The 14,059-nt window shown below is 44.8% G+C and overlaps 1 protein-coding gene across 1 annotated transcript in view; it reads left to right on the top strand.

Annotated features, from left to right (window-relative positions):
• The window catches only part of CSMD2 (CUB and Sushi multiple domains 2), a 641,557-nt gene that overhangs the window by 438,357 nt on the left and 189,141 nt on the right, over positions 1-14,059 (top strand). Inside the window, exons 25-26 of the mRNA XM_024765304.1 lie at positions 8,768-8,924; positions 10,733-10,924. Coding sequence (XP_024621072.1) covers positions 8,768-8,924; positions 10,733-10,924 — 349 coding nt within the window. The remainder of the gene's footprint in view (positions 1-8,767; positions 8,925-10,732; positions 10,925-14,059) is intronic.

Here is a 14,059-nt window from a genome sequence, read left to right on the forward strand (position 1 = left end):
CTTATCAAAGAGCTGCAAAAAAAAAAAGGATTATAAGGAGAATCTCATACTGAGTAGGTCCATTTTCATCCTAGGCCAAGAAACTTTTTTATCTTATTCTAATATAGTTTTATTCCCTGTAGCCAGAGAAGTCTAGACATTAGAAACAACCAAAAGTCACCACTCTAGAAAATCCAAAGAGAAACCATTAAATAATCCCCTCCATTAGGACTCTCTGTAGATATGAATACACTGTGCTTTTTATGCAAAGATGATACTCTTGACCCACCCTCTGGGGCGTGTGTGTGTGTGTGTTTGGAAGGCATTTCTCACTCTTACCTAATTACTCTTGAACCCAAGAGGAAGTACCATGAGATGACCAGTTGGGACCGGATATGCCTGAAACAGAACAGAATATGGCAAAGTGGCCCAGGAGGGAGTGGGTTCCTATCTGGCTCCTTAAGCTCTACTTTTCAACCTCTAAGCTCCCCATACAGAGAAATGCAGTGTGCATCTCCCTGTAAGTGAACAATAGACAGGACTTTATACTTTCCAAGGGCCATGTCTTCAGGCGTCTCCCTTGACCTCAGTTCTCTCCATCCATTTGTTCATCATCAACAACAGAGCCTCAGAGGACACACCCAGGGCCAACACGGCCAGAGGGACTTCCGTGCTCTAGTGCTGCAGGTGAAATTGAGGAAAGCTGGACAACGCAGAGACGTTCTTGGAGGAAGGATGCTATTAACCTTGCAGAAAAAGGCATTTTGGAGACACCGTTTTCGGGTTTTGAGGGGAGTGTGTGCAGTTCTGTGCATGTGGCCTGATGGGACCAGCAGAAGGCCTCCTGCCTTGGTTGCTAGAGGCCACATGGAGCGTGGCTGATACCCAAGCGTCCTCTCTAGGGTGGTCTGGACTCAGAGTAGCACCTAAGACATAGTCAGCAGGTGTGCAAACCCCACTGCACTATCAAGGTTCTGCCTCAGGGTTGAGTGAGCAGCTTAACAGACAGAAGAGAGACTTTTGGAGGCGCTCAGGGTAAGAAGGGAGGGACCTGGGGCATCATCCCCAGGTCAGAGGTCAGGGAGGGCTCAGCCAGGGATCAGGACCTCAGGTGACCCTTCAGGGCTGTAGGGAGAGGGAGATGATTTCCTGTGTTTCTTTGAGGGATCTTCCCAGACTTCAGACTTGGTCTCTGCAGCCGCCTGCCCGACTGGCCCTGCTACCAGCCTTCGAACACTGGGCTCCACCTTCTTGCCGAAAAGCCTCTTCCTCCCTTTCTAGGCCTCTGTAGTGTCCTCCTCAGAAGGTTGGGCTGTGGTGCTGACCTGGGCGAAAGGCCATCCACACGATCCTGTAACCACCAGAGCTTCCATAGTAGGGGGTCTGGGGAAGGGAGGGCAAGGCATCCAGGGAGATCGCGTAGTTTCCTGTTCTAACTCTTCCCCTCAGGACCCTTGCCCTCCCGAGGGAGAACCTGGGACACGAATTATTTTGGAGTGAAAAGAAATGCACGGTTATAGTTTCCACCCTGCAACCACTGTCAGCTGCAGTGGCAATGCTCTTTACACCTGTCACTCCGATCTACCTCGACACAAAGAAGGTGGCACCCAGAGTCACCTCCAGGAGCACCCTGCCCTTGCCCTGGTGTAACTGGCCCATCTGCCAGAACACTGATGTATTTCCAATCCTGAGGATGTACCTGTCCCTCTCAAGAACCCCAGTGCATACCTGGACTCCTTCCTGCCCAGCGAGACCCGCCACTTCCTCCACACTTGCGTCTGACCAACCCTCCAAACCTTCCATACACTCTTGGATTTCTGACCCATGAAATGACTGTTTTCTTGCATTTGTGACTCTCAATCTTTTCCTTATATTTAATAACTGAAAATTTCTTAGACCTCACCCCTACACATACTCCAGCTTATCTCCTAGAACTACCTGATTTCTTCTGTTTTGGCCTCCACCAAAATTTCGACCTCTGTCATCTGCAAGACAGAAAGTCCTCTAAATGCAATAGTGTGGAAAGACAACAGCTCCCAGCTCAAGATGGCACACGAAGCCCATGTATATAACTACATCCTCTACGGTTCCCATGGAAATGACTAAAGGGACATGAAAATGGGAAATTAGGCAAGGGTGCCTTTCACATACAACTTAAAGGAATATTTGCCAAATGGAATACCCCCCAAAAGGGGTCCATTTTGAGAAAGAGCCTAATCAAAGTGTAATTCACATAAGTGAATTGAAATCCTGCCAGTGGATTAAGTGCTAGAAACCTCAAGGAAAGAATACATCTAAGACCACCTAGCTCAGAGCAGCAGAGCCTGGAGCCAAGGACACACCATGGGGCTGTTGGTACGGGCCGGATCTCAATCCAGCTAGCTCTTCTGGAAGCGTACAGGGTCTGAGAAACCACACAGAGCCACAGTTCCCTCTCAACTTGACTTTCTGGATTCTGTTTGGCTGTTGTTGGCAAGCTGGATAAAGCAGAGTAATGCCATGGCTGGCACCTAACAAGAGTGGGCAAGCTCATTTGAGAAGAGGCTGCCACGATCATACACACACACACATGCACATGTACACACGCATACACATATACGCACTCTCCCTCACACACACATGCTTTAGTACCAGGAGCAGGAGAAGCTCCTACTATGGCCTCTTCTGGCTTAACTCTTCTGCTCCCCCTTAGGGGAGCTACTGGGTCTTTCCATTATCCATTTTTATTTTCCATCTGTCGTGGTGTGCCAACCGGAAAATGAACTGGATATGTGTGAATATTCAGTAGATCAGAAGAAGGGGACCTGTCTGAGGAGTCAGAGTTAATTGCCCCTCTGCAAGCAACAAAGAAAAAAAACACTTTAAAAACTTCTAATTTGTATTCTTAACAGGATTTGAGAGAATATTATATTTACGACACAAAAATAGGCAATCATGAAAACAGAGCAATCTGAGATGAGGAAAGACTGAAGAGATGAAAAACATAATCACCCAATTAAAAAATGGAATGGAGGCAATGGACAGAAGATGGTAAACCACAGAAAAATGAAATCACTTTATTATAAGATAAATGTGAGAACTTCTCTCACATCTCATAATGAAATGAAAAAGAGAATTCTTTTATATTAATAAAGTACACAATCCATTCACAGTAAAACTTTATGTGCCAAATAACATAGCATGAATAAATTAAATAAAAATTGCTAGAAATGTAAAAAATTTTAATAAAGTCACAGTCATCGTGGAAGATTTAATATACCTCTGTTAGTCTCTGACGTATCACCTAGGTTAAAAATAAATAAGGATTTAGGTAGCTTGAGTAACATAACAGAATAAATCCAAAGAGAGTGGAAGAAATACTTTTAAAGATAAAAGCAAAAGTGACTGAAAAAAGATAAATTTAAAAAATAGCAATTATCAACAAAACCAACTGCTTCTTTGAAAAATAGTAAAACAGACAAAATTTACGGGACTGATCAAGGAATAACAAAGCCACAAATATATAATTTTAAGAATGAAAAAGGAACATAGTCATAGATAAGGTAGAGATTATGAAAACAGTAAGAAAATGTTTAGGAAAAAGCATAAGACAAAACAATCGGAAAGCTTAAATGAAATGGAAATTTTTATAGATAATAAGTACTAATATCAAGAAAAAAATACAAATCTGAATAAACCAATAACCATTTAAAACATTGGAATTCTCCCGTATTCTCTCTCAAAGTCCCCAGACCTAGCCTATTTTACAGGTAAACTCACAAAACTTCAAGAAACAATTAATCCCTGCAATAATCAAACTGTGTCAGAAAAGAGAAAAATTAGTATCCATCTCCCCACTCACTTTATGTAAATAGGACAGATAGAAATATTGATATCAAACTGAATAAGGGCAGCATAAAATATTAGGCCAGTTTCACTTACGACCATAGATCTAAAAATCCTAAATACAGGGCTTCCCTGGTGGCGCAGTGGTTGAGAGTCCGCCTGCCGATGCAGGGGACACGGGTTCGTGCCCCGGTCCGGGAAGATCCCACATGCCGCGGAGCGGCTGAGCCCGTGAGCCATGGCCGCTGAGCCTGCGCGTCCGGAGCCTGTGCTCCACAACGGGAGAGGCCACAGCAGTGAGAAGCCCCCGTACCGCAACAACAACAACAAAAAATCCTAAATACAGTATCATGTTGAATCTAGCTGTGCCTTAAAACAAAAATGACCAATAGGATGGATTCCAGGAACGTAAGGACGTGTCAACATTACAAAATCTCCTAATTGTCTTTATTGGGCAACCCATATGAAATTGTCATTTTTGTAGGTCAAGAGCGGTCCAATATCAGCAATTTCATCCTATAAACAGATTAGGAGAGAAAAATACATGATCCTGCCAAAGTGTCCCGAAACATCATGTGATGAAACTCAGTACTGATTCATGATTTTTAAAAATATCTGATAAAGCTATGGACAGAACTTTCTTAATCTAATAAAAATTTTCTGCCAACACGTATAGCAAACATTATACTTAATGACAAAACTTCCTAAGGATTCCCAGTAAAGTCAGGAACAACACCAGTTCTGCTACCACCAGTAGTATTCAGATCCAAGCCACTGCAATTATACAAAGAAAAGAACAAAGAAACTATAACAATTAGAAGGGAATATCCAAATTGTCTCTTATTTGGAAAATATAAAACAACCAGCTGATAACCTATCAGACCAGTAAGACAATTTAGCAAAGCTGCTGGTGTTTCTACAACCAATTCAAACATGTATTCAGAGGTGGGGAGAAGGTCTCATAATAGAAACAAAAACTATAAGACACCTAGGAATAAGCCTAACGAACATGTGTATAATCTTTACTGAGGAAATTATAAAACTTTATACTGAAGGACATAAAACTAAAATAAATGCAGGGAGGTTTCATATTCAGGGCTGAGCAAAGGCTATGAATAGGCAATTCACAGAATAGGAAAGTAGAATTGATAAACATACAAAAAGATATTCCACTTCAGTGATAATCAGGGACATAACAAATTCAAATGGGATACCGCTTCACACCCATCATATTGGAAAATTTTTAGAGTGCCTGAAAATATCAAGTGTTGGTGAAGATATAAAGCAATGAAAGCTGTCATACGTTGCTAGTGAGAGATTAAATTGGTATTACTCTTTGGAGAGCAGTCTGACAACATCTAACGAAGTTGAAGATGTGCCTTCCATGTGTAACCTGCTTCTCTTTGCCGTTTTAGTTCTAGATGTATGCCCTAGAGAAACTTGAGCACCTGTGTGTAAGCAGACATGCATGTAGCATTGTTCATAGGAATGTTACATTGAAACTGTGTGTTAAAAGCTATCCATTTAGGGGGCTTCCCTTCCCTAGTGGTGCAGTGGTTGAGAGTCCGCCTGCCAATGCAGGGGACGCGGGTTTGTGCCCCGGTCCGGGAAGATCCCACATGCCGCGGAGGGGCTGGGCCCGTGAGCCATGGCCGCTGAGCCTGCGCGTCCGGAGCCTGACAACTACAGAAAGCCCGTGCGCAGCAATGAAGACCCAACTCAACCATAAATAAATAAATAAATAAATAAATTTGATTTGTACACCTTAAATATATGGAATTTTTATTCATCTGTTACACTTCAATAAAGCTGAAAAAAGTGGAAACCTATAATAGATAAAAAGAAAGAAAGAACGTTAGATGTAATGGGTGTGTATAGATTCTCTTGGATTTGTCAGGGATAAATCCATCACCTGTATATAATGATGAACTGGACCATCAAAGCAATTTTCTTATGGACAAGCAATATTCTGTTAGGAAATAAATGTATACAAGGGCCCAATTCCCAGTATCAATAAAAAATATAAAAATGCCCAGGAATAAGTACAGAATTTTACTGAGAGATATAAAAGACAACTTGATTAAAATGGAGCCAGATGTCATGTATATGGATAGGAAGATTAACTATCATATAGATATGTTTTCTCTCTTATCAATCCAGGCATTTAATATTAATCAGTCAGAATTATACAAGTTGTTTTGGGTCTTTTGGAGGGATTGGGGGTAGTTGTTTCTCTTAATTTGAGAAAATTCTTCTTGAGTTTATCTAAGAGAATAAACATGGGAAGACAATTTTTTAAATTAAAAGAAGACAAATGTGAGGGGACTCGTCCTACCAAATATTTAAATATATTACAAAGCTACAATAATTAAAACAGTTTAGATCATGCACAGGAATAGGCAAATAGATAACTGCAGTAGAATAGAAAGTTGAACAAAAAATTTTATATAACTATATATGTGATAAAGTTGGATTTAAAGTTGGTGATGGGTGGAATATTTACAAACAGGGTTTTGTTAAAAATGGCTAATCAACCAGGAAGAAAATATATCTTATACCATATGCCAAAATTCCAGGTGGATTTACGAACAAAATTACTGAAAGAAAATATTGGTTTATTTATTTATCGTACATTTGTTGAGTGCGTCTTATGTGCCAAGGCACATATTCCCCATATTCTGGACAGTGATATGCGAATGGTTATATTGTGGGTTGGGTTAATTTTATGATGGTAATTTCTACAGCTGTTTAAGTGCTGTTGTGGAAAAAATATTTAATGATTTGAAAAATATACACATTATATTAAGTGAAAGAGCAGGTTACCATATAGTATCTATAGTTTGATCTTGCTTTTATAAAAAAATAAATTTAAAAACTATATAAGGAAAGATATGCATAGAACGAAGCCTAGAAAGATAGTCACCAAAATGTTATGAGTGCTGAAAGTTGCCTTCAGTTTCTTCGTGCTTTTCTGTGTTATAAGTTTCCTGCAATGAATATTTTATCATAATGACATATTAAGAACAAAAATATTCTTAATGAATTAAGATGAATTATGCTTTGAAATTAAGGAAAAAATCCTATTTCCATTATACTTTTATTGATTAACAACAATTTCTTAATACCATAATATATCCAGTGAGTGTTCAAATTTCCAATTATCTCATAAATGTAATATTTTTTAAATTTACAGTTTATTTGAATCAGGATCCAAATAACTTGTACATATTGGATTAGTTGCCTCAAGTATTTTTTTTAGTCTTTAGGTTTTACCCCCATCTCTTCTTTTTTACTCCCTTGTAATTTATTTGTAACTTGTTTATTTGTAATGCATTCATTTCATATGTTCCTCTGTCCTCCATATTTCCTATAAGTTGGAAATTGGATCCAGTGGCTTGATCTGATTCAGGTTTGATGTTTCTTTTGGCAAAATGACACCATAGGTATTGGTGTGTCTTCCATTAACAAGCACATGATGTCTGGTTGTCTCTCTTATTGTGATGTTAGCAAGTGTTGATGATTAATGCCTTGATCAGTTAATTAGAAAATATATGTTTTTTTGTTTTTTGTGGTACGCGGGCCTCTCACTGTTGTGGCCTCTCCCGTTGCGGGGCACAGGCTCCAGACACGCAGGCTCAGCGGCCACGGCTCACGGGCCCAGCCGCTCCACGGCATGTGGGATCCTCCCGGACCGGGGCACGAACCCGCGTCCCCTGCATCGGCAGGCGGACTCCCAACCACTGCGCCACCAGGGAAGCCCCCCAAAATATATGTTTTAATGGATAAAACTATTTTTATAACAATCTGGATGCAGCAGTGGGCTGAACTCTTTGAACTGGTGTCATGTCTATGTCTGCTGGCACTCTGGAATTCTCCCAGTCTATCAGTGATATAAAACAATTGCACATAGGATCTGGAAACAGACTTTTGAAGCTCCCAGGGGCCTAAACAAATCTCTGATATACAGCACTGTTAGCTTGAAGGATGGCTTCTTTTAGAAAGCTTTGCTTCATAAATAGTAGAATGGAAATATTGTTCCAATTTGCTGGCAGCTGGCACCACATCCTGTGCCATGCACAAATATTCATCACCCACCCATAGATCCCATCTTTGATATTTACCAAAGCAACAGGGCGTCCTTCACTCAATCACAAATTCTGTTGTTATTTGCACAATTATCTGGAAAGGAGCAGCAACCTCGGAACCTGGGGAGCCAGTTCATTATTCTGATGATTCTTGTCTTTGCTGGTGCTCAGCAGTTCAGGGGACAGATGGGAGCCAGGGAAGCCAGATGCCTGCACGATTCGACTCCTGGCTTGCTCCAGCCCTCGTTGGAGCCCTCATTTTAGGAGGGAAGGGGCAGAGACTGAGCTTGGGGAAGGGGAAGATACCATGACACCTGACACGCTGGACATTTTAACTCCATCCTGCTGGATCCTAGGGGTCATGTCCAGCAGAGTGTGAGACTGAGGCCACTGCCACAGTGGGGTGGGATTAGGGAGGAGGACGATTGTCTCATCTCCTGGAAGGGCAGGATGGAGTGTTTAGCAATGCAGAAAAGTCAAATGCTTGCAGCCTGCCTGTCTGCAGAAACAGATGGTTTGGGCACTCAGGCAGCCCCAACCTGGTCTCCCCAAGCTGCCGAAGAGTAAGCTGGTGCCATCTGGGGGTTGGGGAACTAAGACCAGATCTCCTCTGGAAAGGTTAGAACAGCAACCAGTTCCTAGAGATATGATTCACACCGAGATGGGCTGGGCACAGAACTGGTACCAAGTAGGCTAGCAGGGCTGATAACTCACCCGGTGGCACCTCCACTCTGCTGTCTTCCTTGCATCTGATGACTGACTGTCCCTCTAACAGTTGTTTTCAGTGCTAAACTCTGGGAATGTGGGCTGTTGGGTGGGAAACCCTTGTTCAAGACAAGGCCATGCTGATGTGGGGTTGGGGTCTCTCCCATGTCCAGGTCTACGATGGCAACAACAACTCCGCCCGTTTGCTGGGGGTGTTCAGCCGCTCTGAGATGCTGGGGGTGACATTGAACAGCACGTCCAGCAGTCTGTGGCTTGATTTCATTTCTGATGCTGAGAACACCAGCAAGGGCTTTGAGCTGCAGTTTTCCAGTAAGTCTTTTTCTCATCTGAGTGGACAGTGAAATCGGGCTTTCGCCGGCTCCACACACAGAGAGGCTGGGCTCTGGGACATCACCCATCAGTTAGTGGGTTTGATTTTCTCTAACTGGTGTGTGCTTAGCTGACTGTTTCCCCTAAGACATTGTGCCCGTGATTTGGATAAGCTGCCACTTGGCGTACAGCTCCATGGTTACACCTGTGAGTGACTTAGCTGAGAGTCACAGCACACCTTTGACTCACTAATCACCAGTTACTCACTAAAAACAATAAGCGCTGAGCCTTTGAATTAAAGCAACTGAAGATAGCCCTTCCTCATGGTGACATTTATAAACTAATGTTCAGCTACAGTCAGATGTAAAAAATGCAAGCACTAATGTATAATTATGTTCCTTTTTACTACTCCCTAAAGAGTCGAGGCTTGATTCTTTCCCTTTTTTCCTGATTTTAACTTTCTCCTTTACTCCTGAGATTTCAAAAACAGAAAGCACCGACGTTCGTACACAGCCCCAGAGTACTTGGGATGACATCCCCATACTTCGGCTTCACAGCTATTTTATTCATTTATTTGAGCTTCTACTTGCCCAGCAGCTACAAAGAAATGAGCTTTTGTAGACTATTTTAAAAGCCAGTGAATATCCATCAACTGATAAATGGATAATTAAAATGGGACATGTCCCTCCACACAATGGGATATTATTTGGCCATAGAAGAGGATCCAGTTCTGATCCATGCTACAATGTGGGTGACCCTTGGACACATGATGAGAAGTGAAAGAAGCCTGTCACAGTACATGTAGACACATGTATTGCATGAACCATTTATATGAACTGTCCAGAAGAGGCAAATCCATAGAGACAGAAGGAAATTTGTTAGTTGCCTGGGGATGAGGGAGCTGAGGGGAAATCACCTTCTCTTTGAGGTGATGAAAATGTCCTAAAGTCGATTGCAATGTTAGTTGCACAACTCTGTGAATAAACTAAAAGACACTGAATTATATACTTTAGTTGAGGGAGTGTTTAGTATGTAAGTTATGTCTCAATAGAGCTGTTAAAATTAAAAAACCAATGAGTCTACTCAAGATTCCTCTTGCCTGGGTGTGTAGGGTCTGTGCTGTTCCAGCAGGCACACCAGTGGAAGAGGATTGAACAGAGTCATATTCAAATTCCGTTTCTATCATCTGAGATTGTGTGACTTTGGAACAATTTGTGTGACCTTCCCGAGTCAATATTCTCAGCTGTGCCATGCACAGTTACCCCTCCCGGTAAGACCTGTGAATAACGAGCGAGAGCTAACCCAGGTGGCCACCGTGCCCTAGGAGCTCTGTGTAAGCTCACAGAGGTCTCCTTCTCCAGGCTCGTTCAATAGAGTGTATTTAAGCAGGACAAAATTGAGCTTTGAAACATACATTTAGAGTGACTTCTCCGTAGTACGCTCTCCCATCAGACTGTCTCAGTTAACAAAATGGGAAGAGCAGCTCCTGCTACCAAAATGCTATGGGATCAAACCAACAAAAAAAAATAGGAAATCCGGACTCTATACCTGAAAACTATCAAAAGCTGTCCTGGGAGAAATAACTGAAGTCATTTACATATAGCAACAGGGAGAACGAACACTCCATAACAGACCCTCACCTGAGCACAGCCATGGGACACCCCGAGGGGCGCCTCCATCAGGACCCAGGGGCATGTGCCGGGTGGCTTCCTTTAGGATGCCTGCTCTTGGTGGGGGGGTGGGGAGGGCGGGGTGTGGTTTGTGCCATGGCACGTCTTGATCACCCTTATCTCTTCTCTCGTCCCCAGGTTTTGAGCTCATCAAATGTGAAGACCCAGGAACCCCCCAGTTCGGCTACAAGGTTCACGATGGAGGCCATTTCGCAGGGAGCTCCGTGTCCTTCGGCTGTGACCCTGGGTACAGCCTGCGGGGCAGTGAGGCGCTGCTGTGTCTGAGCGGGGAGCGCAGGACCTGGGACCGGCCGCTCCCCACTTGTGTCGGTAGGAGGCCTCTTGCTCTTCAGGTGACCCCCCTCGGGTGTCCCCTAATCCCGAGTACCCAGCTCTGGTCTCATTAAGCGTCTCCCGTTGGCCCTCACACTCCAGGGCCTTGGGGCCGTCTGAACCGTCCTGTTCACAGGAGTCATGGCTGGCCCTGCCCACCCTTCCGCATGTCCTCACTCTCACACCTTATTACACCCGCACGACAGCAAGGCCAGGCGGTGGCTTGCCACTGTCATACATTTAGCAAGCGGGACGAGAGCCAGCTCATGCCCTCAGAATCGTAATCCTCTCCTGGCGGAGAGGTGGGAGGGTCAGTTAGAAGGAAGAGGTGGACTTTTTGCCTGGTTCCAGGGGTTCCTTCAACACCAAGTCTCAGATGAGTCTCCAGCTCACTCTGGCCTCAGTTTCCCCATAGGCAAAATGGAGCTCATGCTTCCTTTTCTGGAATGTTGAAAGAGTCAGGTCATGAACTAACATCTCTCTTGTTCTTGAGAGTCAGATCATGAGCTAGCATCTATGTCACACTTAGGGAAGAATAAGATAATGAACTAGCACCTTCTTAAGCCTGTGGTGCTTCCAGCATGTCAGCACAGGCTCTCTGGAAGCTTCATCCCTGTGTCACAGGACAAGAGAAGCCTGGTCCAAGGCAGAAGTGGGAAATAGGCAACACCCGTCCGTCTGTCTGTGTGGCCTTTCCACCTCTCACCCCCCGCCTCACTGCACGTGTGACCCTCCCTGCTGACCAGGATTCCACCACGCTGCTTTGTCCTGTATCCCCGGCCCCGAACACCAGACCTTTCCCTCTCTCCATCTCCTGCCCCATGGCTCACAACTTCGGCATGGCTGTGCAGCTCTGGTTAATCTTATAAGGACAGACCATCCACCGGGAGGACGTTTAAGTGCCTACTAAGCGCCACCTGCCAGAATCCTCGCAGGCGCACGTTTGGGTATGTGCAGAGGCAGAGAAATAAAAAAGGAAAGAATAAAGCATTCTTCCTGCCCTTGGGGAGTCCCTACCCTGGCAAGGAGAAGAGACACATAAACAGGTCATTATAATACAAGATAAGCACTGTGAAAAGAATAAGTGCCAAAGTGTTGAGGGAATACGAGAAAGTTGTGTCTAGGAGGTGATATTTCAATTGAGACTTGAAAGGATGGGTAGACATCACCCACAGGAGGGGAGGTAAGAGCGATGTTCTTTTACCCCAGGCGACTACATGTTAACAGGACCTTCGACATTGCTACCCAACAGAGGGTCTAAAGGTGAGGATTTCAAACCTGACTGTGGATAGATCAGGATAGTGGCCTCTAGAATCTTCCTCTGTCTGCTCAAGTAGACCTCATCCACAGGCATGCCCCGTCCCTTCCTCCCTGCTTCCCTGTTTTTGTCCCCTTGTTTCATTCATGTGCCAGGCCCTCTGCCAGGCACTGGGGATACCGGGAAAAGCAGATCCCAGGCCAGTGAGGGAGACACAGGCATAAACAGACAACAGTGTGATGCCATAGGCAAGCCGAAGCAAACGGAATGTGAAGGAGGCGATGGTTCACACTGCAAGACAATTATTTGCTTTGCAAAAAGCTCCACCGTAAGGTTCTTCTGAGTATCTCATCTGCCAGTTGGACCAAACTTAGAGAATCCACTCAAGCAGTGCTAGTGAGGGTACTTACACTTTGAACCTCAGAGGGCTTCCCCACCGAGACTCCCTCAGGCCCCACGAAGGGGAGGGAGGCTGTGTATTTGGGATTACGTGTGTATAGTTTTACACATGTCATGTTGTGATGGACTTGATCGTGGTCTACCAGAAATGACTGCTACAGCTGAAACATCCAGCTGTTTTCTTTGTGGATGAGTGGATGCTACAGCCCAAACGAAGCAGCCAGGGCTGTAGGATGGGGATAAGGGAGAAGACCAGAAAGACGAGAGTCTTAGGGTCTTGTTGGTAAATCTGCTGCATGCCAGCCACCTGGCTCCCCCTGCCCCCCTGTCCGTCCCCAGATAAAGTGACCCCTGAGGAAAGAGCAGTCGTGTTCCCGAGGAAATGCTGCTGGTGCCCCTGCCTCCAAACACTTGCCTCTGGGAAGCAGAAGGGGCTGTTGCATCAGGAATACGGAAGGAAGCTACAGCGCAGGGGCAGGGATGATGTCCTGGCCCGTTTCTAGCTGCCTCTGCTATTTGTGGAGCCAGAAAGGCTTCCTCCCCACAACTTAACAGCTCATCCTCCTATCCACACCCTGCTCCCTGCTGCCAGCCTGTGCAGCCCGACATCTCATTCAGGTTGGCATCTCCCACCCCAACGTCAACACGGGGGTAGTTACGCAGGAAGAAAGGGCCCTGTCTCGTGCGCAGGCTTACTGCAGAGGGCCCCTTCCCCGCCCTGCCTTAGTGGGCCCCGGGGCAAGCCGTGGGGCCCAAGAGACACTTGATGGGTCCTTTGTAGCAACAGGTGAAGGTCAGTCTCCCATGTGTGACTTTGATCCCCTCATCTCCTACTTCTAAGGTCTTGCTTCATCAGATCTTTCCTAAAAAGCTTTGCAACAAATCTCTTCATCTTCTCTCATGCTCCCTTGATTCAGACCCTTCATAGTAACTCACCTGGGAAGCAGTAAGCTTCTCTCGTTCATTTGATCATCCACCCACCTGTTCATTCAATAAACACTCGTTAAAGCACCTGTGATGTGCCAAACACCATGCTAGGCACTTGACGTACAAATATAAGTAAGACAAGGTTCCTGCTGCTGCGGAGTGAAGGAGGTAGATTTTAATAGCCTGTTACACGTCTATGGTAAAAACCGGTTCATGTTATAATGGAGACACAAAAGAGGAGAGTGTCAACTCTATGTGAGGAGGGGAGGGTGTCACAAAAGGTTTCATGGGGAAGATGTTGGCCGATTTGTCAGTCCAAGGAGAGGCCTGAAGAGGCCCAGTGTGCCTGGGCTTATGGAGTTTATCACACTTGGCTGGACCAAGGGGTGCCAGGACGGGGCCAGAAAAGGCCAAAGGGAGCCTCTCTGGGGGGACTTGATGGGCTCTCCTAAGAAGCTTGGACTTCACTCTGGGAAGGAGGAAAGCAAGCAGTGATGTGGCCAGTTTGTATTTTAGAAAGGTCCTTCTGGTGGCACTGCTGGGGGGGG

This window comes from Neophocaena asiaeorientalis, unplaced genomic scaffold (genome assembly GCF_003031525.2).
Source record: "Neophocaena asiaeorientalis asiaeorientalis breed wild unplaced genomic scaffold, Neophocaena_asiaeorientalis_V1.1 scaffold409, whole genome shotgun sequence".
NCBI lineage: Eukaryota > Metazoa > Chordata > Mammalia > Artiodactyla > Phocoenidae > Neophocaena > Neophocaena asiaeorientalis.